This window comes from Mercenaria mercenaria, chromosome 11, assembly GCF_021730395.1.
Source record: "Mercenaria mercenaria strain notata chromosome 11, MADL_Memer_1, whole genome shotgun sequence".
Taxonomy (NCBI): Eukaryota; Metazoa; Mollusca; class Bivalvia; order Venerida; family Veneridae; genus Mercenaria; species Mercenaria mercenaria.
Window position 1 is genome coordinate 32,790,477 of NC_069371.1, and position 27,195 is coordinate 32,817,671.

At 38.1% G+C, this 27,195-nt stretch overlaps 1 protein-coding gene across 1 annotated transcript; it reads right to left on the reverse strand.

Annotated features, from left to right (window-relative positions):
• Positions 1-987: 987 nt before the first annotated feature.
• LOC123560483 (uncharacterized) lies at positions 988-4,972 on the reverse strand. Its single transcript, XM_045352676.2, has 6 exons — positions 4,717-4,972; positions 3,269-3,499; positions 2,756-3,047; positions 2,299-2,534; positions 1,989-2,116; positions 988-1,779 (listed from the first exon to the last, which is right to left on the reverse strand). Exons 2-6 carry the CDS (start codon positions 3,439-3,441, stop codon positions 1,340-1,342), a joined length of 1,269 nt encoding a protein of 422 aa, XP_045208611.2. The 5' UTR covers positions 3,442-3,499; positions 4,717-4,972; the 3' UTR covers positions 988-1,339.
• Between the last annotated feature and the right edge of the window lie 22,223 nt (positions 4,973-27,195).

Genomic DNA, 27,195 nt, shown 5'->3' on the forward strand with positions numbered 1-27,195 from the left:
TATAGGACCTAAAATTGTGTCAGTGCGACGTTAAACCCAACAAAATAAATAAATAAATTACATGCACGGACCAGTCTTGTTTATATTTAGCATGAATGTTTACCTAAGTGAGAAGATGTGACATGCGTTAACCCCATGTTCCTATCTCAAAGGTTAAGGTCACAGTTTTGGGTCAAATTTCAGATTGAAGTTCTTCTGCATGCATGGTTGGATTTTGATGTAACTTGGCATGAATGTTCACCTTTAAATTTGCAGGTGGCACTGCAGTTAAGTGCTTTTGCTTTCTGTTCCTGATTGCCAAAAACAGACAAAATGTCCAATTTGTATGTTCTTACAACAGTGGGTTTTTTTTACCAGTGTGACTGAAGTATTTCTAGTTTGACAAGAGAACTAAAGGTTTAGAAAATGCTGCACAACAGACTAAACAGTATTTATGAAGAAATGATATTCTCATCCTATTTCAAAATAATTACGTAGGTAATTTCTTAAACTTGCATTTGGTTGAAGAATTTAATTTTTGGATTAATTTCATGAGTCTCAGTTTCTTGAAATAAAATAGATGGAGGAAAATACATGTAGGCATAACCATACATTTTCACTTTGTCATTATAATGTGTATACATTTGTTTTGAATTCTTCTGATATTGTATTTTCAAGTTTTACAACATTTTGCTAAATCCTCTCCATATTTCAGTGTAAGAATGTTTCTTACACCATGTAGGAAAATTATAGTGTAACCCCCACCCCCAGTATATGAAAGTCAAAAGCTATGCATAGCTTTAATATGTTTGTATCGTTATATTCAACACTAATTTTGTTTACAGACAATAAATAACAGACATCCCAACTTTTCCTGAGTGCCAAGTGGGAGATTTTGCTTTCCAAAATGGGAGATTGGGGTGTTCAAGTGGGAGATTTTATTACGCGGTATTTACGTTAATGGAAGGGAAGCATTTAATAAATATATAAGTACTAAAAACACATATAAACTGTTAAACCTATCTTTATTTACTAGTCAACTTATAAAAACTTCATAAATTGCAAACAATGCTTCAATCAATGGTAGTATAAAGTTATTTTCACAAATAATCACTCTGGCTTTTCTCTTTGTCAGCACTCTTCAACTGTTCATTTCACCATTTAATAAATATATAAGTTCTAAAAACACATATCTTTATTTACTAGTACAACCAATAAAACTAATCAAAACTTCATAAATTGCAAACAAAGTATCAAGTTTTTTTTCACAAATAATCACTCTGAATTTTCACTTTAACAGTCAACACTCTTCATTTCACCTTAAATATATTTCAACTTTCAAGTCCTGAAATGTTATCAACTAAACACCACATTTCTTTTCTTCATTGTAAGAAACACAAGCCTTCTTAGCCATGGTTAACAGTTTTTCACTAGGTCTTACATTGAAACATTCTACTCTTGTATTCAATTTAATGCTTAATAATGCATTGACACTATTGTTGCTCAAGTTTCCCCTACTATCAGTTTGTATTTTCCTACAAGTGGAAAAACAACGTTCAGTCTCTGCATTACTATGCGGTAATGTTAAAACAACAAATGCAAGTTCTGGAAGAAGTTTAAATCTCCTACTGCCTGTTGGAAGTTTGTATTCTGCTAGACTGAACCAGAAATCTTCTAATGCTGTCTCGCCATATTTGAATGTGGGTAATTCTGTGGAAGGGGACAGCTGGTAATCCATGTATTCGTCCTGCAGGACATCTATTGACTGGTCTGTACAAAACAGGGTGGACAGCTGGACAACTGTAAAAGCAAAAAAATGTTGAAATGTTGAATTTCATACTTAGTTCTCCTTTACAACATAAATGAAATAATTGATGCACACTTAAGTTTTCCTTTTTAGTACAAAATAGGAAACACAACTCCCAATGACTTTTCAGATCAGATTTAAGCCTTGTCTCAGTTTCTATTAATTCAAAATAAGTCAAGTGTATTTACTGTAAAAAACTTACCAGATTCAGATTCAACCTTGTCTCGGAGGTCTGGATTCACAAAGCCAATTGCTTTCAGGGTTTTGTCTGTGAAGGGGAATTTCTTGATCATTTTCTCAGTTACTTCTATGTAGAACTCTCTGACTGTTCTGCAAACATAATAAAATATTTTTTCTACATTGTACAAATCAGTCACAACAATGTACATCCCAGTCCCAACAATGAAGTGTGCATTTTCAATGAAGCTAAAATGTTGATTTTAATAGGGCATTACAACATGTACATCTGATATTATTGGTCTGATATTTTAACAATAACATGTGTGGCTTACCTGAAGAACCCATTAACAGTCTCCTGTGGAAGATCTGGATTGTCATTCAGGAAACGTCTGGCATTCATACCAATGGCTAGATTGTCATCAGGATGCTGGATGTTAGGATTCTTGAAGTCTACCATGGTGATCTGGCTGGATGAATTGATGGCTGAAGTAGTTACAAATTTCCCAAGAAATTTTCGGAGAAGTCTGCTCATCTCTTGGTGAAGGTATCCAATCATAACAGCATCAGCCTGTAAATAATCATTATTTTGAAATATTTCATCATGTACAATGTATCAATCATAAAATTTTATTTCCATTTTCACGCAAACCCTTTGCAGATATTTGTTTTGTTATCAATTTTGCAAGCAAACCAATACTAACAATACTTCTCATTAAATAGAATGGAAAAGAAACATTTCATTTAAAGCAGGTAGAAAAGTAGGTATATTTATCAGTAAAAGTTCTGTACCTGAAAGGTTGTGTTGAACTCTAGCAGTGGAGCAAGAATGTACTCCAGACAGTGGAAGACCAGTAGAAGTTGTTCATTGTTGAGGTTGTTGGCACATCTGTAGACACATGATCCACACTTCTCAGCTTCTTCATGACTGTTGAAGTATGAATGTAGAGCAGGCCACTGCTGTAGGGTTCTTCTCACACATCGGTCAAGAGACAACCATCTTGTTGGACAGTGTTTCAGGATCTTAGCTGCATCAGTGACGGTGAACTGTTGAAATTCTTTGTATTCTTCTTTTCTCTTGGAACTGTGAATACATACATTTAGCTACATTTTAAAAAAAAGTATTGGATAATAATTGATAAATTTTACATTTAAGTTTCATCCTTCTTTACATTCACTTCTTTATAAATAATAAGAAATATTAGTTATATGGCTTATCAGACAGATAAATTACTATGCTACTGGCTATGATTATTTAAAATATTATTTCTGAAAATCCATGCAATATCTTAATATAACACAAACCTGTGTAAAAAATGATAGTACACATCTATCAACAACTCTTCTACTGCTGATGGAAGCTGTTTCAACCCATAGGAGAGACAGGTGTTGGCTACATGACACAAACAACCCAAATCGTATACTCCTGGCTGTTTTTCTCTTATTCTGGAGAGGACGGAATTATGTTTTCCAACCATAACACTTGCATTGTCACTGGCATAGCCAATTAGATTTTCCCATGGTAAATCTCGGTCTCTGTAAAAAAAAAAAAATTATTTATATTAAAGATATATAACTTCATATACATATCAATTAGTGACTTTAATTATTTCACATGACTTGATTGCAGTTCAGACAGCAGAATAAGCTTCTAAGATATTCAAACAAAAATAACCTTAGTTAATCAAATCTGAAAATGTGACGGTAGAAATTAAGAAACATCAAATGCTTGAACTTACATGAACACTTTCTCCATGCAACTGAACAGATTTGAAGCATTGCCAATATTGCATACTGGCATAGACAGGAAGCCTGGTACAATCTTCTTCAATTTACGGTCTAGCACTCTTATCAAAATTGCTACATATTTATCACTAGCCCTATCATTTGACTCGTCCATCATGATACTAAATTTTTCTCGTTTACACATTTCAGTAATTTCATCATCACAACAAGGAGCCAATGCTTTCGATACCAAATTTGCAGTTTTCTGGCTTTTACACTTGAACTTTTTAGCAATCTGAGAGTCCGGAAACATAACAGGTACAAGATCTGAGAAATGATCAGCAGTACTGAATGACAAATTGTGCTCGGCAATAAATCCAGCAAAAAGAATTTCAGCCTGTGACACTTAAACGGATCTTCCTTCACTGAAAACATTTGCCCAAGTTTGGGCATTGCAGACATGCTTTTAACGTTAGTGGTATGAGCTTGTGTTTTACAATGTCTTTCTACATCATTTCTACCTGCATTATACACTCCAAAATTCTAATTACATGCTACACAATATGCATAAGATTCTCCTTTAGCACTTTTAACAATATGATCAAATTCAGAACTCCACTGAGAATGAAACTTGCACTCATATTTCTTTTTCTTTTGTGGGGAAAAAGAATCCCCAGGTGATGGTTTACGTTTTGGCATGACAGACAATGTAACGTTTAGAACAGTCAAAATAAAAAGTACAGAGTTCAAAAAATTCTAAGTTTATATTCATTTTGTCAATACAAAATCACCAGTTTGTGAATTAAAACTGAGAACAATAGACAAACAAAAATAATCATCAAGCATTACCGACATCCATTAAATCCAATCAGCAGGTCCATTAATTTATGATTAAAGAACATCAGATAAATAATTTTCAAGTATCCGATAGATCACTTACACCCGACAAGACTTTGATAATAATCGCTTTAATGATGCATAATTAAATCATTAACATAATTATGATAAACAAACTGCTATCCACTTACCAGTCTTTGTCCCCAAACACATAATCAACACCTGAATTTGTTATGTCATGCGTAATAAACAACAATCAACAGAGATAGACACGTGTGAAAATATCCGAAAACTGTTGTGTAAACAGACTCTCGCTTAATCTCGTTATAAACGATATCGGGTAATGTAAACTGAGTGGATAGATTCTTCGTACTTTTTAACATTTTTTTTTCTTTTTTTTTTCTAAAACGGGAGATTTGAACTTTGGATCGGGGTGATCGGGTTTTACATTCAGAATCGGGAGAAACCCGATGGGATCGGGAGAGTTGGGATGTCTGAAATAAATATTGAATTTGATTTCACAAAAAGTTAAAATTACCTGTTGTGCAAGCTTTGAATTTTCAGTTCAGTTTTGCTAAAATCTACTTACTGGTTACCATTCAAAATGTTCCCCTGATATCTACACATAATGTGTACAGTCTGTGTTGTTCAGAGACAATTGATCCTCCAGTACTTTCAGTGCTTTGATAAAATACTTCTGTACTATACTAAAATGTGTATTTTCATGATAGAATTTCTAGGGTCATGAGTTATGTATGTAGTAATGTTGCAAATCATTTAGCAGGTATATCTCTTGACTGCCAGTGAAGAGAATGCAAGGAGGGAATGTTCCCCGAAGTATTACATAGAATTCATTGAAATATTTTTGACTCCACCTCTTATTCATGTTTGGAAGTTGTCTGTGACTCTCAGATGCTCAATGAATGCAGAACACTTGGCAGGTTATCTGACATAACTGAATAACTCTTGGGTCCATATTGATCAAAATTAGAATTAAAGATTAAAATGCTAAATTTCCATTTTGCTCTTGCATCGTCAAATACTCATAAATTGCAATGAAACTTTGCAGGAATGTGCAACTAATGATCGCCCATAAAATATGCTGTAGACATTGCATTGGCAAATGATATATTTGCCATTCTTATAATATAAAGTTTCAGACTTTAAACATTGATGGATATGGATGCTGAAGTATGGTGTTACACACATACCAAGCAACAAACATAAAGATATCAACCAGTACCATAAGTTTTTAGGTCTTACTACTTATTAGTCCCCTACTGGTTGAAAACTAGTTTCGGGGACTATAGGAATGCGCTTTTCCATCCGTCTGTCCGTCGGTCTGTCCGCAATTTCGTGTCCAGTCCATAACTCTGTCATCCATGAAGGGATTTTAATATTACTTGACACAAATGTTCCCCATAATGGGACGACATGTCATGCACAAAACTCGGACCCCTAGCTTAAAGGTCAAGGTCATAGTTGGAGGTCAAAGGTCAACAGGGCTTTTTCCCTCTCTGGTTCATAACTATGCCATCTATGAAGGGATTTTAATATTACTTGGCACAAATGTACCTTATAATAAGACGATATGTCATGCACAACTTTCAGACCCCTAGCTTAAAGGTCAAGGTCACACTTGGCAGTCAAATGTTTACATAGCATGAACAGGGTCTGTTTTGTGTCTGGTCCATAACTCTGCCATTCATTAAGGGATTTTAATATCACTTGGCACAAATGTTTCCCATGATGAGATGACATGTCATGCGCAAATCCCGGACCCCTGGCTCAAAGGTCAAGGTCACAATTGGAGGTCAAAGGACAAAAGGGCTTTTTTCCTGTCCGGTCCATAACTATGCCATCCGTGAAGGGATTTTAATATTACTTGGCATAAATGTTCCCCATGATGAGACAAAGTGTAATGTGCAAAATCTGGACCCCTAGCTCAAAGGTCAAGGTCACAATTGGAGATCAAAGGTTAATAGGGGTTTTTTCCTGTCTGGTCCAGAACTCTGCCATCCATGAAGGGATTTTAATATTACTTGGCATAAATGTTCCCCATGATGAGACGACATGTCATGTGCAACACCCAGAACCCTAGCTTAAAGAACAAGGTCTTTGAGATCAAAGGTCAGTGGGACTTTTTCCTGTCTGGTCTATAACTTTGTCATGCAAAACAGGATTTAAATATCAGTTTGCACAATTATTCCCCTGGATGAGACAATGTGTTGTGTGCAACACTCGAGTTCTTAGCTGCAAGGTCAAGGTCACACTTGGAAGTCAAAGGCCAAAATCTCAACAATCCTTTAAGGGATTTTAATATTACTTGGCACAAATGTTCATCACCTTAAGACGGAGTGTCATGCGCAAGAACCTGGTCCCTAGGTCTAAGATCAAGGTAACACATAGAGGCCAAAGGTCAAATACAAGAATGACTTTGTTTGGAGCATTTCTTCGTCATGCATGGAGGGATTTTGATGTAACTTGCCACAAATGTTCACCACCGTGAGGCACCCTTGTTTCTAGAATAACGTCCCTTTGTTTTACTATAAATAGATTATATTGTAACTTATTTATTACTGTTTGTATGAAAAATTGTTTTCTGTGGTATAACATGCATGTTATATCCATTTTTTAGGAGCATTTTGACCTATTTTTACCTGGTAAAGAGTTTCTTGTGGACTTATATTTTTTATGCCCCCAGCATCTACTGATGCGGGAGGCATATAGTGATTGTCCTGTCCGTTCGTCCGTTCGTCCGTACGAGGTTAACCAAATGGGACCGTTTCGTCTAGTGTCAATACCCCTTACTAGAATGACTTGATACTAGTGCAGATGTAACCTGTGAACATTCCTCATCTTCAGACATCACCTGACCTCAGTTTGACCTTGACCTCATTTTGGACTTGGGTTGCTTTATATAAGCCATCTCTTGGTTAACCAAATGGGACCGTTTCGTCTAGCCTCAATACTGCTTACAAGAATGAATTGATACTAATACAGATGTAACCTGTGACCATTCCTCATCTTCAAACATAACCTGACCTCAGTTTGACCTTGACCTTGACCTCGTTTTGGACTTAGGTTGCTTTATATGGGCCATCTCTTGGTTAACTAAATGGGACCATTTCAGCTAGCATTAATACCGCTTACAAGAATGAATTGATACTAATACAGCTGTAACCTGTGACCATTCCTCATCTTCAAACATCACCTGACCTCAGTTTGACCTTGACCTCGTTGCTTTGGACAAGGATGCCACCAGGGGCATCAAGCGTTTATTGAACGCAGCTCCTTGTTTTTCTTCCCTTTGTTGTTACTATAAATAACTTTTGACACCTTTTATGATAATCGGCCACAAAATTGCCATAATTCTGAAAACAACTGTAGATTTTTATATATATAAATTTTAATCCAAGTGTTTTGTTATAACATATTGTATATATAGTACAATATTTGGTTATACATCATTGACAGATATCAGTTCATTATGTTATACTGCAGTAGAGAAAATTAGGTGCCTTCCAGTAGGGGACTTTGTATTGCATGGCAATACTTCATTCACTTGTTTTTTTTGTGCCCCCCCATGAGTGGTGGGGGCATATAGATTTGGTCTTGTCCGTCCATCCGAAGTTCGTGACGCGCCTAGCTCGAAAAGTATTTGATACAAACTGATGAAACCTTGCATGAGTGTTTATCATGATATGAACTTGCGCACCTCCTATTTTTCGTCTGGCTCCGCCCCTTTTTTCAGAGTTATGGCCCCTGAAATGGTCAAAAATGCACATTTTCACCTTGTGACACGCCTAGCTCAAAAAGTATTTGATATAAATTGATGAAACCTTGCATGAGTCTTAATCATGATATGAACTTGCGCACCTCCTATTTTTCATCTGGCTCCGCCCCCTATTTTTAGCTCACCTGTCACATACTGACAAGGTGAGCTTTTGTGATCACCCTTCGTCCGTCGTGTGTCCGTCAGTGCGTCCGTGCGTCCGTCAACAATTTCTTGTCTGCACGATAGTGGTTTCATTTATGATTTTATTTTAACCAAACTTGCACACAACTTGTATCACCATAAGATCACGGTTCCTTTCTTGAACTGGCCAGATCCCATTATGGGTTCCAGAGTTATGGCCCCTGAAAGGGCCAAAATTAGCTATTTTGACCTTGTCTGCACAATAGCAGCTTTATTTATGATTTGATTTTTACCAAACTGGCACACAACTTGTATCACCATAAGATCTTGGTTCCTTTCTTGAACTGGCCAGATTCCATTATGGGTTCCAGAGTTATGGCCCCTGAAAGGGCCAAAATTAGCTATTTTGACCTTGTCTGCACAATAGCAGCTTCATTTATGATTTTATTTTAACCAAACCTGCACACAACTTGTATCACCATAAGATCTCGGTTCCTTTCTTGAACTGGCGAGATTCCATTATGGGTTCCAGAGTGATGGCCCCTGAAAGGGCCAGAATTAGCTATTTTGACCTTGTCTGCACAATAGCAGCTTCATTTATGATTTGATTTTAACCAAACTTGCACACAACTTGTATCACCACAAGATCTTGCTTCCTTTCTTCAACTGGCCAGATTCCATCATGGGTTCCAGAGTTATGGCCCCTTGAAGGTCCAAAATTGGCTATTTTGGCTTTTGCAGCCATATAGAGACTTCATTTATGGTTTTATTTGTTACAAACTTCCAAAATACCTTCAACAACAAGAATCTTGGATTCCATGACAAATCAGATCCAATCATAGGTTCCAGAGTTATTTTATATCTGATTACCTCCCTGATTGTAATCAAAATGGATTTATATCAGTAAGTACTTACAGGACTTATTTGAAATTTCATTATTGTTATTAGTTGGACTGAGACAATCAGGGTAGATAACTATGGACTGATTTTATGTCAGATTACCTCCCTTTATTTCAAATTAAAATTGTTATATCTCCATAACTAATGAAGATACTGATCTGAAATTTCATTTATGTCAACAGATTTATTTGGCAGATCCTTCTTTTGTCCACTTACAATATATTTTTAGCTCGACTATTCATAGAATAGTAGAGCTATTGGACTCGCCCATGCATCGGCGTCCGCATCCGCGTCCGCGTCCCGATTTGGTTAAGTTTTTGTATGTAAGCTGGTATCTCAGCAACCACATGTGGGAATGGATTGAAACTTCACACACTTATTCACTGTGATAAACTGACTTACATTGCACAGGTTCCATAACTCTATTTTGCTTTTTTACAAAATTATGCCCCTTTTTTGACTTAGAAATTTTTGGTTAAGGTTTTGTATGTAAGCTGGTATCTCAGCAACCACTTGTGGGAATGGATTGAAACTTCACACACTTATTCACTGTGATAAACTGACTTACATTGCACAGGTTCCATAACTCTATTTTGCTTTTTACAAAATTATGCCCCTTTTTAAACTTAGGAGTTTTGGGTTAAATTCTTCAAACATCACCTGACCTCAGTTTGACCTTGACCTCGTTGCTTTGGACAAGGATGCCACCAGGGGCATCAAGCGTTTATTGAACGCAGCTCCTTGTTTTTCTTCCCTTTGTTGTTACTATAAATAACTTTTGACACCTTTTATGATAATCGGCCACAAAATTGCCATAATTCTGAAAACAACTGTAGATTTTTATATATATAAATTTTAATCCAAGTGTTTTGTTATAACATATTGTATATATAGTACAATATTTGGTTATACATCATTGACAGATATCAGTTCATTATGTTATACTGCAGTAGAGAAAATTAGGTGCCTTCCAGTAGGGGACTTTGTATTGCATGGCAATACTTCATTCACTTGTTTTTTTTGTGCCCCCCCATGAGTGGTGGGGGCATATAGATTTGGTCTTGTCCGTCCATCCGAAGTTCGTGACGCGCCTAGCTCGAAAAGTATTTGATACAAACTGATGAAACCTTGCATGAGTGTTTATCATGATATGAACTTGCGCACCTCCTATTTTTCGTCTGGCTCCGCCCCTTTTTTCAGAGTTATGGCCCCTGAAATAGTCAAAAATGCACATTTTCACCTTGTGACACGCCTAGCTCAAAAAGTATTTGATATAAATTGATGAAACCTTGCATGAGTCTTAATCATGATATGAACTAGCGCACCTCCTATTTTTCATCTGGCTCCGCCCCCTATTTTTAGCTCACCTGTCACATACTGACAAGGTGAGCTTTTGTGATCACCCTTGTCCGTCGTGTGTCCGTCAGTGCGTCCGTGCGTCCGTCAACAATTTCTTGTCTGCACGATAGTGGTTTCATTTATGATTTTATTTTAACCAAACTTGCACACAACTTGTATCACCATAAGATCACGGTTCCTTTCTTGAACTGGCCAGATCCCATTATGGGTTCCAGAGTTATGGCCCCTGAAAGGGCCAACATTAGCTATTTTGACCTTGTCTGCACAATAGCAGCTTTATTTATGATTTGATTTTTACCAAACTGGCACACAACTTGTATCACCATAAGATCTTAGTTCCTTTCTTGAACTGGCCAGATTCCATTATGGGTTCCAGAGTTATGGCCCCTGAAAGGGCCAAAATTAGCTATTTTGACCTTGTCTGCACAATAGCAGCTTCATTTATGATTTTATTTTAACCAAACCTGCACACAACTTGTATCACCATAAGATCTCGGTTCCTTTCTTGAACTGGCGAGATTCCATTATGGGTTCCAGAGTGATGGCCCCTGAAAGGGCCAGAATTAGCTATTTTGACCTTGTCTGCACAATAGCAGCTTCATTTATGATTTGATTTTAACCAAACTTGCACACAACTTGTATCACCACAAGATCTTGCTTCCTTTCTTCAACTGGCCAGATTCCATCATGGGTTCCAGAGTTATGGCCCCTTGAAGGTCCAAAATTGGCTATTTTGGCTTTTGCAGCCATATAGAGACTTCATTTATGGTTTTATTTGTTACAAACTTCCAAAATACCTTCAACAACAAGAAATCTTGGATTCCATGACAAATCAGATCCAATCATAGGTTCCAGAGTTATTTTATATCTGATTACCTCCCCTGATTGTAATCAAAATGGATTTATATCAGTAAGTACTTACAGGACTTATTTGAAATTTCATTATTGTTATTAGTTGGACTGAGACAATCAGGGTAGATAACTATGGACTGATTTTATGTCAGATTACCTCCCTTTATTTCAAATTAAAATTGTTATATCTCCATAACTAATGAAGATACTGATCTGAAATTTCATTTATGTCAACAGATTTATTTGGCAGATCCTTCTTTTGTCCACTTACAATATATTTTTAGCTCGACTATTCATAGAATAGTAGAGCTATTGGACTCGCCCATGCGTCGGCGTCCGCATCCGCGTCCGCGTCCCGATTTGGTTAAGTTTTTGTATGTAAGCTGGTATCTCAGCAACCACATGTGGGAATGGATTGAAACTTCACACACTTATTCACTGTGATAAACTGACTTACATTGCACAGGTTCCATAACTCTATTTTGCTTTTTTACAAAATTATGCCCCTTTTTTGACTTAGAAATTTTTGGTTAAGGTTTTGTATGTAAGCTGGTATCTCAGCAACCACTTGTGGGAATGGATTGAAACTTCACACACTTATTCACTGTGATAAACTGACTTACATTGCACAGGTTCCATAACTCTATTTTGCTTTTTTACAAAGTTATGCCCCTTTTTCGACTTAGACATTTTTGGTTAAGGTTTTGTATGTAAGCTGGTATCTCAGTACTCACTAATTGGAATGGATTGAAACTTCACACACTTGTTCACTGTCATGATCTGACATACACAAAGCAAGTTCCATAACTCTGTTTTGCTTTTTTTACAAAATTATGCCCCTTTTTTTTACTTAGAATTTTTTGGTTAAGGTTTTGTATGTAAGCTGGTATCTCAGTATCCACTAATGGGAAAGGATTGAAACTTCACACACTTGTTCACTGTCATGATATGACATGCAGTGCAAAGGGTCAATAACTCAACTTTGCATTTTACAAAATTATGCCCCTTTTTAAACTTAAGAGTTTTGGGTTAAATTCTTATATGTAAGCTGGTATCTCAGTACCCACTAATGGGAATGGATTGAAACTTCACACACTTGTCCACTGTCATGAGCTGATAAGCACTATGCAGGTTCCATAACCCTATTTTGCTTTTTAGCTCACCTGAGCACGAAGTGCTCGAAGGTGAGCTTTAGTGATCACCCTGTGTCCGTCGTCCGTCGTCGTCCGTCCGTCCGTCGTCAACAATTTGACTGTTAACACTCTAGAGGTCACATTTTTGGCCCAATCTTAATGAAACTTAGTCAGAATGTTACCCTCGAAAAAATCTTGGATGAGTTCGATATTGGGTCATCTGGGGTCAAAAACTAGGTCACCAGGTCAAATCAAAGGAAAAGCTTGTTAACACTCTAGAGGTCACAGTTTTGGCCCAATCTTAATGAAACTTGGTCAGAATGTTACCCTCAATAAAATCTTGGACGAGTTTGATATTGGGTCATCTGGGGTCAAAATCTAGGTCACCAGGTCAGATCAAAGGAAAAGCTTGTTAACACTCTAGAGGTCACAATTTTGGCCTAATCTTAATGAAACTTAGTCAGAATGTTACCCTCGATAAAATCTTGGATGAGTTCGATATTGGGTCATCTGGGGTCAAAAACTAGGTCACCAGGTCAAATCAAAGGAAAAGCTTGTTAACACTCTAGAGGTCACAGTTTTGGCCCAATCTTAATGAAACTTGGTCAGAATGTTACCCTCAATAAAATCTTGGACGAGTTTGATATTGGGTCATCTGGGGTCAAAAACTAGGTCACCAGGTCAAATCAAAGGAAAAGCTTTTTAACATTGTAGAGGCCGCATTTATGACTATATCTTCATGAAACTTGGTCAGAATGTTAATATTGATGATCCTAAGGTCAAGTTCGAATCTGGGTCATGTAAGATCAAAAACTAGGTCACCCGGTCAAATCAAAGGAAAAGCTAATTAACACTGTAGAGGCCATATTTATGACCATATCTTAATGAAACTTGGTCAGAATGTTTATCTTGGTGATCTTTAGGCCAAGTTAAAATCTGGGTCAGCTGAGGTCAAAAACTAGGTCACTAGGTCAAATCAAAGGAAAAGCTTGTTAACTCTCTAGAGGCCACATTTATGACTGTATCTTCATGAAACTTAGTCAGAATGTTAAACTTAATGATCTTTAGGTCAAGTTCGAATCAGGGTCATGTTGGATCAAAAACTAGGTCACTAGGTCAAATCAAAGGAAAAGCTAATTAACACTGTAGAGGCCACATTTATGACCATATCTTAATGAAACTTGGTCAGAATGTTTATCTTGGTGATCTTTAGGTCAGGTTTAAATCTGGGTCAGCTGGGATCAGAAACTAGGTCACTAGGTCAAATCAAAGGAAAAGCTTGTTAACACTCTAGAGGCCACATTTATGACTGTATCTTCATGAAGCTTAGTCAGAATGTTAAACTTGATGATCTTTAGGTCAAGTTCAAATCTGGGTCATGTTGGGTCAAAAACTAAGTCACGGGGTCAAATCAAAGGAAAAGCTTGTTAACACTCTAGAGGCCACATTTATGACTGTATCTTCATGAAACTTAGTCAGAATGTTAAACTTGATGATCTTTAGGTCAATTTCGAATCTGGGTCATGTTGGGCCAAAAACTAGGTCACGGGGTCAAATCAAAGGAAAAGCTTGTTAACTCTCTAGAGGCCACATTTATGACTGTATCTTCATGAAACTTAGTCAGAATGTTAAACTTGATGATCTTTAGGTCAAGTTGGAATCTGGGTCATGTTGGGTCAAAAACTAGGTCACGGGGTCAAATCAAAGGAAAAGCTAGTTAACACTTATTTATGACCATATCTTAATGAAACTTTGTCAGAATGTTAATCATGATGATCTTTAGGTCAATAGGTCAGGTGAGCGATACAGGGCCTTCATGGCCCTCTTGTTTTAAATTATGCCCCTTTTTCGACTTTCGTATTCATTCAGTCGACAAGGCTGTTGAATAGTCGAGCGTTGCTGTCCTCCGACAGCTCTTGTTTTTTAAATACTTCCCTTTTACGTTTTATAAATAGCTTATTTTTAGTAACTTTTTTATTATTGACCGTGGGGATAACACGAGACCAGTTTTCTGTGGTACAACATGGATGGTACCTCCAATTTTTAGGTGTATTTTAACATATCTATACCTTGTAAGATTTTTTTTTCTTTTTTGGTTAAATTTCTTCCCTTTGTTGTTCCTGTCCTTTGGACTTAGATATTTTTTCTGAGGACCTTCTAGTCCTCAAGTGCAATGATAACAGGTGAGTGATATAGGGCCATCATGGCCCTCTTGTTAGAGTTATGGCCCCTGAAATATGCACATTTTCACCTTGTGACATGCCTAGCTCAAAAAGTATTTGATATAGATTCATGAAACCCTACATGAGTCCTGATTATGATATGAACTTGCGCACCTCCTATTTTTCATCTGGCTTTGCCCCCTATTTTCAGAGTTATGGCCCCTGAAATAGTAAAAAATGCACATTTTCACCTTGCGACACACCTAGCTCAAAAAGCGTTTGATATAGATTCGTGAAACCTTGCATGAGTCTTAATCATGATATGAACTTGCGCACCTATTTTTCATTTGGGTCGGCCCCCTATTTTCAGAGTTATGACCCCTGAAATAGTCAAAAATGCACATTTTCACCTTATGACATGCCTAGCTCAAAAAGTATTTGATATAGATTCATGATATGAACTTGCGCACCTCCTGTTTTTCATTTGGGTCCGCCCCCTATTTTTTTAGCTCACCTGAGCACGAAGTGCTCAAAGGTGAGCTTTAGTGATCACCATGTGTCCGGCGTCCGTCGTCGTCCGTCGTCCGTCCGTCCGTCGTCAACAATTTGACTGTTAACACTCTAGAGGTCACATTTTTGACCCAATCTTAATGAAACTTGGTCAGAATGTTACCCTCAATAAAATCTTGGACGAGTTCGATATTGGGTCATCTGGGATCAAAAACTAGGTCATCAGGTCAAATCAAAGGAAAAGCTTGTTAACACTCTAGAGGTCACATTTTTGGCCCAATCTTAATGAAACTTGGTCAGAATGTTACCCTCAATAAAATCTTGGATGAGTTCGATATTAAGTCATCTGGGGTCAAAAACTAGGTCATCAGGTCAAATCAAAGGAAAAGCTTGTTAACACTCTAGAGGTCACAATTTTGGCCCAATCTTAATGAAACTTGGTCAGGATGTTACGCTCAATAAAATCTTGGACGAGTTCGATATTGGGTCATCTGGGGTCAAAAACTAGGTCACCAGGTCAAATCAAAGAAAAAGCTTGTTAACACTCTAGAGGTCACATTTTTGGCCCAATCTTAATGAAACTTGGTCAGAATGTTACCCTTAATAAAATCTTGGACGAGTTCGATATTTGGTTATCTGGGATCATAAACTAGGTCACCAGGTCAAATCAAAGGAAAAGCTTGTTAACACTGTTGAAGCCGCATTTATGACTGTATCTTCATGAAACTTGGTCAGATTGTTAATATTGATGATCTTAAGGTCCAGTTTGAATCTGGGTCATGTAGGATAAAAAACTAGGTCACCAAGCCAAATCAAATGAAAAGCTAGTTTACACTAGAGGCCACATTTATGACCATACCTTAATGAAACTTGGTCAAATCTTGATGATCTATAGCTCAAGTTCAAATCTGGGTTAGGTGGGGTCAAAAACTAGGTCACTAGGTCATATCAAAGGAAAAGCTTGTTAACACTCTAGAGGCCACATTTATGACTATATCTTCATGAAACTTAGTCAGAATGTTAAACTTGATGATCGTTAGGGCAATTTTGAATCTGGATCATGTCAGGTCAAAAACTAGGTCACCGGGTCAAATCAAAGGAAAAGCTAATTAACACTGTAGAGGCCACGTTTATGACCATATCTTAATGAAACTTGGTCAGAATGTTAATCTTGATAATCTTTAGGTCAAGTTTAAATCTGGGTCAGATGGAGTCAAAAACTAGGTCACTAGGTCATATCAAAGGAAAAGCTTGTTAACACTCTAGAGGCCACATTTTTGACTATATCTTCATGAAACTTAGTCAGAATGTTAAACTTGATGGTCTTTAGGTCAAGTTCGAATCTGGGTCATGTCGGGTCAAAAACTAGGTCACGGGGGTCAAATAAAAAGAATAGTTAGTTATTACTTTAGAGGCCACATTTATGACCATATCTTAATGAAACTTGGTCAGAATGTTAATCTTGATGATCTATAGGTCAAGTTTAAATCTGGGTCAGGTGTGTTAAAAAACTAGGTCACTAGGTCAAATCAAAGGAAAAGCTTGTTAAGACTCTAGAGGCCAGATTTATGACTGTATCTTCATGAAACTTAATCAGAATGTTAATCTTGATGATCTTTAGGTCAAGTTCGAATCTGGGTCATGTGGGGGCAAAAACTAGGTCACCGGGTCAAATCAAAGGAAAAGCTAGTTAACACTTTAGAGGCTACATTTATGACCATATCTTAATGAAACTTGGTCAGAATGTTGATCTTGATGATCTTTAGGTCAATAGGTCAGGTGAGCGATACAGGGCCTTCATGGCCCTCTTGTTTAGAGTTATGGCCCCTGAAATAGTCAAAAATACACATTTTCACCTTGTGATGCACCTAGCTCAAAAGTATTTAATATAAATGGTTGAAAACTTGCATAAGTCTTTATCATGATGTAAGCTTGCACACCTCTAATTTTTTGGCTGGCTCCACCCCCTTTTTTTAAAGTTATGGCCCTTGAAGTAGTAAAAAAATGCACTTTTTCACCTAATTATGTGCCTAGCTCAAAAAGTATCAGATGTAAATTTAGGAAACCTTGTTGGAGTCTTTATCGTGATGTGAACTTGCACACTTGGCATTCCTCTTGAGAATCTTAGCTCTTATTACAAAGTTACGGCCCGTGAAATAACCAAAATAGTGGATTTTTTGTTTGTGATGCTCATAGCTCAAAAAGTAAAGGGCCTAGAATAATGAATCCTTTTCATAAAATGATTGTTGAGGCTATACCCCATTAAGACTGCAAACATTTGAATTATTGGCTCTCATTTATGACAAATGTACCAGTGGGGGGCATCCAACAGACACATTCTAGTTCAAGTCAAGAATTAATAGTTGTTTGAACTGACTTCTGTGTGTTGCAGGCTCAGCTTACTTTGACAATACATCAGCAGCACCAGTGTGACACCTGCTGTACGAGGGGAACTCTAGTACCTGGGCATAGTTCTAACACATATATGTATACACTCGTCTGACATGAGGACAAATGGTTGGCAGACCATCCTCAGTTGGTAAGTTTTTTCATGTTTTTAAAACACGGCTATACTAGTTTTCACATACACTCTCGAACATGAACAACAAATCAAATTAAATAAAAAAAAATTATTTTCAGTGTGAATAAGTTATATTTAGCTTTTTACCAACATGAAGGTGATTGGTTGTTTAACCATCCATGGGTGCTAAGTGAGTTTTCATCGCTGGTGTTGCTAGATGTGTTTTTCAAAGCACAATTAAAAAGAGAACTAAGAAATACTTTTGTATAGTTATCACTCTTATACTTGCCAGACATGATAATGAAATTTCTAAAATTTCTCAGCCGTTCAGTTGATATTGACTTTTGGTTTTGTTTTTCGATGTGCATGATTCTGCCTTTTGTGACCAGTGTAGATCGTGATCAGCCTGCACATCCATGCAGTCTGATCAAGATCTGCATCGTTTGCCATTCAGTCAGTATCTTTTTGGTGAGCATCCCTTTTAACAGTTAATGATACCATCCAAACTGAAAGACGGACGAGTCCATTATAGAAATTTAGCAGGGTAAGGGTTAAATACTGGTATGCTTGAGGACTGCTGATGTATCATTGACCAGTGCTTGGTGGAAAATTGTGAAAGCTGGGGGTCAAATCTCTTATCAAGGAAAGTGTGGAAAATAATGTTCTCTCCTTGATAATGAAACCAGTAGTCATTTTGATATTCCTGTAACTAAGTAAAAAAACAATATGGTCAGATGTTAGTTACAAGATGTGTCCTTATATGTTTGTAACATACTGAATACTCAATGTACTGTAAAATCATTTAATTTCGTCGGCATGAAATTTCGTTGTTTTGGTCAAAAAGTCAATTTCGTGGGGATATGAATTCGTGGATTTCAACTTTTGAACATAAAATGAATAGGAATTTTTCTTGTTCGTTGGGATTAAATTTCATGGATTAACTCAACCACGAAATCCACGAAAATTAGTCCCCCACGAATATTAATGATTCACAGTATGCCAAAATGTTCATATCAAAATTGCTTAAATGCTCAAAACAAATTGTATGCTAGGACCTTGTCTTGATGCCAGCAGCGATTTCAGTTGACAATCTGTTGTGGAAGATTTGTTATGCCCCCGAAGGGAGGCATATTAGTTTTCAACTGTCCGTCCGTTAGTTCGTCACAGCGTTAACTTTTTGCATGAAGGCACTTTACCCATGAACCACTGCACGCAGGACCTTCAAACTTCACATGCTGATAGTACTTACTGAGTACACGACCCCTATTGACTTTGGGGTCACCAGGTCAAAGGCGAAGGCGCTGCAGGGGCATTTCTCACCATTAGTGACAGCTCTTGTTATATTAAAATATTAAGTAACAAAGTATGTTAGAAGTGTTAAGAAACATACTTTGTCACTTGATATTTTATTATCAAAAAGTTTATATACAAAAAAATGGTTTATTATATACCTATATAAATTCTGTAAAAAAATCGACTTGCATTTCACATGTAAATATGAACAAGCAGGAAAAAATATGTATTATACCTTTTGTATGGTATGTTGCCAGACTATTTTCATTAATATGCATTTCTATAAATAGCACACATAAAAGCTTCACTAAGTTCCATTTTAACATAGATAAACATGTAAGATTTTGTTCAGAAACAATAAACAAAAAGATGGAGGTATATAATAAAAGATTCATTATAACAGTAAACATGTAAGATTTTGTTCAGTAACAATAAACAACAAGAGCTGTCTCCATAGGATGACACATGCCCCCGATGGCACTTTAAATGAATAGTTATGGCCGATGTTCGAGTTTAGGACCTTTGACCTACGGAGCTGGGTCTTGCGCGCGACACGTCGTCTTACTGTGTCACACATTTATGCTTAGTTATTTTAAAATGCATGCATGAATGACAAAGATATGGACCGGACACGCCCATCAATGCACTATCATGAAAAAAGACCTTTAACATCTAAGTGTGACCTTGACCTTTGAGCTACGGACCTAGGTCTTGCGCATGACACGTCGTCTTACTGTGGTACACATTCATGCCAAGTTATTTGAAAATCCATCCATCGATGACAAAGATATGGACCGGACACGCCCATCAATGCACTATCCCTTAATGTCTAAGTGTGACCTTGACCTTTGAGGTACGGACCTGGGTCTTGCGCGCGACACGTCGTCTTACTATGGTACACATTCATGCCAAGTTATTTGAAAATCCATCCATCGATGACAAAGATATGGACCGGACACGCCCATCAATGCAATAACCTTTAATGTCTAAGTGTGACCTTGACCTTTGAGCTACAGACCTGGGTCTTGCGCGCGACACGTTGTCTTACTGTGGTACACATTCATGCCAAGTTATTTGAAAATCCATCCATTGATGACAAAGATATGGACCGGACACGAAAAATGCGGACAGACCGACAGACCGACAGTTCAAAAACTATATGCCTCCCTTCGGGGGCATAAAAAGATGGAGGTATATAATAAAAGATTCATTATAACAGTAGCTAGATCTGGGATTTTGTATTCGGCTCTTGTGGATTTTGCAAAGTCTGATCTGGCAAAAATCTTGGTCAAATACAGCATCCCAGATCAAGCTACTGTTATAATAACCCTATTATATTGATTGGGAACTAATTCATAAATTATGGACTTCATGAATGTGTCAGTTTACAGAATTAAATCTTAACAAATAAGTAAAATATTAATTCATGAAATGTTGACAATTTGAAATCCACAAAGGCAGGTGGCTGCTTCAGACAAGTTGAAATTTAAACAACTGGTTTTGGAAGTAAGCTAACTGCCTGCTTAAGACAAGTGGCTGTTTAATACAGGTAGCCACTAAGGCAGAGTTTACTTATTTTATTTTCAGGCATAATGTGAATGAGATAGAGGTGCTGTTTCATATACTGAGATGTTTCACATCAAGACATGTTCCACAGTACCAGTTTGTGAAGGACTTCCTGGACAACACTGTTGCTGCAGTGAGTATTTCAAAACGTTTTGAAAACTTGTCTTTGAATAATCCTGTCAGCACATAGCATTGTAATATTTTACAAACTTTTCAAACTTGTACTAAGTAGTCAGCAAAGGGAGCAGCTAGTAGTCAGTCAAGGGAGCAGGTAGTAGTCAGCCAAGGGAGCAGGTAGTAGTCATCCAAGGGAGCAGCTAGTAGTCATCCAAGGGAGCAGCTAGTAGTCAGCCAAGACAGGGCACTCGTTTGGCCATTTTTGGGGCCGAATATGGGTACCATTCCCCTTCTAAAATAATATGTTTTTTTCCCCTTTCTCAGAAGAAAATTCCCCTGATGATAGGTTGTTTGACACAAATAGATATAAACTCTTTCTTTTAATATTATATAGTGCCTCTAAGGGAGATTACTGTTGCAATATAGTCACATCAGTTAGAATGATTGAAAACAGTATTAATAAGTGTGAAAAGTAGTTACATATACATGGCTTAAACTTCCCCTTTTCATCTTAAAATGTCGAAAAATTCCCCTTCCTGAGGGTATGGGTATCTGTCCCTAAAAGTTGTCTAGTGCCCTGCAAGGGAGCAGCTAGGAGTCAGCCAAGGGAGCAGCTAGTAGTCTGCCAAGGGAGCAGCTAGTAGTCTGCCAAGGGAACAGCTAGAAGTCAGCCAAGGGAGCAGCTAGTAGTCAGCCAAGGATAGCTAGTAGTCAGCAAAGGGAGCAGCTAGTAGTCAGCCAAGGGAGCAGCTAGTAGTCAGCCAAGGGAGCAGCTAGTAGTCATCCAAGGGAGTAGCAGTTTTGCTGCTGAGGTCAGGTGTTTTGCTTAAGATAGGTAGCAGTTAAATGGAAAAACGGTCATGGAAGTCAGCTGACAGGCGGCTAAAACCAATGGCTGTGACTGCTTAGGTGGATTCATATGTATTTTTATGAATTCTTTGAGAAAAATTCCATTTAAATAGCTGCAGATTTGCTAGAGGGCATATCAACATGATGTTGTTTGTTTTATCGTAGTAATACAAATTATTGAATAGAGGAACACACAGAAGTGACTTATTCATGATAGGTTATGAAGTTTGGGATGTAGAATTGCCTAGTGGATCTCTAACAAAATTGCCCAAATTATGCCCCTGGGGTGAAAAGAGGCCCTGTCCTGTGGGTCACTTGTTACATGAGTTATATAGGAAAAAATACTTCAAAAATTATCAGATCATATTTCCTAGACTGCTTGATTATAATAACCTGATGACTCCAAGTGATTAGGGGGTATCTTGACTGTGACCTAGACCTACTGACCTACTTTCTTGTTTTTTTAAGATACAGCCTTGAAATTTGAATGACATGTTCAGTTTTGCACAACGATCTTAAAACTGACTTTCAGTGGCCATGAATGTGACCTACTGACCTGCTTTCTAATATTTTAGCATCAGTTTGCCATTTGAAACATGTGGCTCATATTACTCAGGTGAGCGATTCAGGGTCATCATGACCCTCTTGTTTTTGCTTTTGCCATCTGTCTGTCCATCTGCATTAAGCTTGTCCGACTTTCACAGGTGAAATTGCTGGCCAGATTTCAACAAAACTTCACAGGAGTGATCAGTACCAAGCCTAGATATGCATATTGCCAGCAAGTTCCACTCTGATGCACAGAATGCCTGCAAGAGCTAAAGATAAAATAGTCTTGTCCGGCTTTCACAGGTCAAACTGATGGCTGGATTTCGACAAAAGTTCACAGGAGTGATTAGTACCAACCCTGGTTGTTCATTTTGCTGGCATGTTCTGCTTCACTGCACAAAACGGCCACCAGAGCTAAAAATAGAAAAATCTTGTCCGGCTTTCATAGGTCAAACTGCTGGACAGATTGCGAAGAAACTTCACAGGAGTGATCAATACCTAGCCTAGTTGTGCATATCATTGACACATTCAGCTTCACTGCACAAAATGGCCACCAGAGCTGAAGGTATACATAGTGGGGGGGGGGGGGGGGGGAGACATATGTTTTTGTGACAAAAACACCTTCTAGTTAGCTCACCTGAGCACAAAGTGCTCAAGGGTGAGTTTTGTGGTCGGTGATTGTCCGGCATCCGCCAACACCTCCCAACCTAAACCACCTGTCCAATTTTGATGAAACTTAACAGGAATGTTCCTTGCATGATCCTCGTTAAAAATAGTCAAAGAAATGAATTCCATACAGAACTGTGGTTGCCGTGGCAACCAAAAGGAAAAACTTTAAAAATCTTCTTGTCCAAAACCATAGTAGTTAGGGCTTAGATATTTTGTATCTGGCATCATCTAATGGTCCTCTACCAAGTTTCTTCAAATTATCCACCTAGGGTGAAATATGGCCCTGCCCTGGGGGCAGGGGTTACATGGTTCACATAGATTTATATAGAGAAAAAACTTTGAAAATCTTCTTGTCCAAAACCACAGGGCCTAGGGCTTTGATATTTAGTATGTAGCATCATCTAGTGGGCCTCTACAAAGATTGTTAATCCCCCGCCGTGGCGGAGGGATTATAGGAATGGTCTGTGTCCATCCGTCCGTCCTTCCGTCCGTAACAAATTTGTGTCCGGTCCATATCTCCTAAACCCCTTGAAGGATTTTCATGAAACTTGGGTCAAATGATCACCTCATCAAGACGATGTGCAGAACCCATGAGTCAGCCTTGTTGGTTCAAGGTCAAATTCACAACTCAAGGTCAAAGGTTTGAGCATGCCATTTTGTGTCCGCTCTATATCTCCTAAACCCCTTGAAGGAATTTTATAAAACTTGGGTCAAATGATCACCTCATCAAGACGATATGCAGAACCCATGAGTCAGCCATGCTGGCTCAAGGTCAAGGTCACAACTCAAGGTCAAAGGTTTGAGCCTTCCATTTTGTGTCCGCTCTATATATCTTAAACCCCTTGAAGGAATTATATAAAACTTTGGTCAAATGATCACCTCAGCAAGACGATGTGCAGAACCCATGAGTCAGTCATGCAGGCTCAAGGTCAAGGTCACAACTTAGGGTCAAAGGTTTGAATCTTCCATTTTGTGTCCGCTCTATATCTCCTAAACCCCTTGAAGGATTTTCATCAAACTTGGGTCAAACGATCACCTCATCAAGGCGATGTGCAGAACTTATGAGTCAGCCATGTCAGCTCAAGGTCAAGGTCACAACTGAAGGTCAAAGGTTTGAGCCTTCCATTTCGTGTCCACTCTATATCTCCTAAACCCCTTGAAGGAATTTTATAAAACCTGAGTCAAATGATTACCTCATCAAGACGATGTGCAGAAATTATGAGTTAACCATGCCAGCTCAAGGTCAAGGTCACAACTAAGGGTCGAAGGTTTGAGCCTTCCATTTGGTGTCCACTCTGTATCTCCTTAACCCCTTGAAGGATTTTCATCAAACTTTGGTCAAATGATCACCTCATCAAGAACTCATGAGTCAGCCATGTCAACTCAAGGTCAAGGTCACAACTGAAGGTCAAAGGTTTCAGCTCTGTATCTCCTAAACCCCTTGAAGGATTTTCATGAAACTTTGGTCAAATGATCACCTCATCAAGAACTCATGAGTCAGCCATGTCAACTCAAGGTCAAGGTCACAACTGAAGGTCAAAGGTTTCAGCTCTGTATCTCCTAAACCCCTTGAAGGATTTTCATGAAACTTTGGTCAAATGATCACCTCATCAAGACGTTGTGCAGAATTCATGAGTCAGCCGTGTCAGTTCAAGGTCAAGGTCACAGCTAAAATCAAAGGTTTTACCCTTTCACTATCCATAGCAGTGGCAGGGGATTTAGCTGTCTTTCAGACTGCCTTGTTCAAATTATCCCCCAAGGGTCAAATATCGTTTATATGGAATTATATAGGGAAAACTTTGAAAACATTCTTGTCCAAAACCATAAGGCCTAGGGCTTTGATATTTATTATGTAGCATCATATATTTGGCCTGTACCAAGATTGTTCAAATGATACCCTAAGGAAGAAATATGGCCCCCCGCCCCGGGGGTCAAAGTGTTATGCCCCCCTTCGAAGAAGAGGGGTATATTGTTTTGCAGATGTCGGTCGGTCGGTCGGTCGGTCGGAATGTAGACCATTCCGTTTCCGGATGATAACTCAAGAATGCTTGGGCCTAGGATCATGAAAGTTGATAGGGAGGTTGGTCATCACCAGCAGATGACCCCTATTGATTTTGAGATCTGTATGTCAAAGGTCAAGGTCACAGTGACCCTGAATAGTAAAACGGTTTCCGGATGATAACTCAAGAACGCTTGGGGCTAGGATCATGAAAGTTGATAGGGAGGTTGGTAATGACAGCAGATGACCCCTATTGATTTTGAGGTCAGTATGTTAAAGGTCAAGGTCACAGTGACCCTGAATAGTAAAACAATTTCCGGATGATAACTCAAGAACGCTTGGGCCTAGGGTCATGAAAGTTGATAGAGAGGTTGGTCATGACCAGCAGATGACCCCTATTGATTTTGAGGTCAGTATGTCAAAGGTCAAGGTCACAGTGACCAGGAACAGTAAAATGGTTTCCAGGCAATAACTCAAGAACGCTTGGGCCTAGTGTCAGGAAAATTGATAGTTAGGTTGGCCATGACCAGCAAATGACCCCTATTGATTTTGAGGTCATTATGTCAAAGGTCAAGGTCACATTGGCCAGGAACAGCTAAACAGTTTCTGATCTTCTTGTCCAAAACCATAGGGCCTAGGGCTTTGATATTTGGTATGTAGCAAAATCTAGTGGTCCTCTACCAAGATTGTTCAGGTTATTTCCTTTGGGTCAAATATGGCCCCACCCCGGGGGTCACATGGTTTATATAGACTTATATAGGAAAAAACTTTGAAAAACCTCTTGTCCAAAACCACAGGGCCTAGGGTTTTGATATTTTATATATGACATCATCTAGTGGTCCTCTACTAAGATTGTTCAAATTAGTCCCCTAGGGTCAAATATGGCTCGGCCCTGGGGGTCACATGGTTTACATAGACTTATATAGGGAAAAACTTTGAAAATCTTCTTGTCCAAACCACAAAGACTATGGCTTTGATATTTTGTAATGTAGCATCATTTAGCCAAGGTTTATTCAAATTATCTCTCTAGGGTCAAATATGGCCCCGCCCCAGGGGTCATATGGTTCATATAGACTTATATAGGGAAAAACTTAGAATCTTCATGTCCATAACTTACATCATTCAAATTTGGACCACATGTATAGTTTTGAGATGAACCTTGACATGAGTTGACCTTGATCTTGACCTAGTGACCTACTTTCACATTTCTGAAGGTACAAGCTTCAAATTTAGACCACTTGCATGGTTTTGTGTTCAGAAATAAAATTTGACCTTGATTTTGACCTAGTGACCTACTTTCACATTTCTCAAGCTACAGCCTTCAAATTTGAACCACATGCATAGTTTTGTGTACCGAAATGAACTTTGATCTTGAGATTGACATAGTGACCTACTTTCACATTTCTGTAGCTACAGGCTTCAAATTTGGACTGCATGCATAGTTTTGTGTTCCGAAATAAAATTTGACCTTGATGTTGACCTAGTGACCTACTTTCACATTTCTCAAGCTACAGCCTTCTAATTTGAACCACAAAAGCATAGTTTTGTGTACTGAAATCAACTTTGATCTTGAGATTGACCTAGTGACCTAATTTCACATTTCTGAAGGTACAGGCTTCAAATTTGGACCACTTGCATAGTTTTGTGTTCCGAAATAAAATTTGACCTTGATTTTGACCTAGTGACCTACTTTCACATTTCTCAAGCTACAGCCTTCAAATTTGAACCACATGCATAGTAATGTGTACCGGAATGAACTTTGATCTTGAGATTGACATAGTGACCTGCTTTCACATTTCTGAAGGTACAGGCTTCAAATTTGGACCACTTGCATAGTTTTGTGTTCCAAAGTAAAATTTGACCTTGATTTTGACCTAGTGACCTACTTTCACATTTCTCAAGCTACAGCCTTCAAATTTGAACCACATGCATAGTTTTGTGTTCCAAAATAAAATTTGACCTTGATTTTGACCTAGTGACCTACTTTCACATTTCTGAAGCTACAGCCTTCAAATTTGGACCGCATGCATATTTTTGTGTTCTGAATTGAAATTTGACATTGGTTTTTACCTAGTATCTACTTTCACATTTCTCAAGCTACAGCCTCCAGATTTGAAGCACATGCATAGTTCTGTCTATCGATATGAACTTTGACCTTGAAATTGATCTAGTGACCTGCTTTCACATTTCTCAAGCCACAGCTTTCAAATTTGGACCACATACACATTGTTTTGTACGGAAATGAAATTTGACCTTGATTTTGACCTTGAGCTAG

Coding starts and splice junctions, on each gene's coding strand:
- LOC123560483 (XM_045352676.2), bottom strand. CDS start 3,441: ATGGTTGGAAAACATAATTCCGTCCTCTCCAGAATAAGAGAAAAACAG. Junction 3,048..3,268: donor TACTATCATTTTTTACACAG/GTTTGTGTTATA, acceptor ATGTATTCACAG/TTCCAAGAGAAAAGAAGAAT. Junction 1,780..1,988: donor CAAGGTTGAATCTGAATCTG/GTAAGTTTTTTA, acceptor TTGCTTTTACAG/TTGTCCAGCTGTCCACCCTG.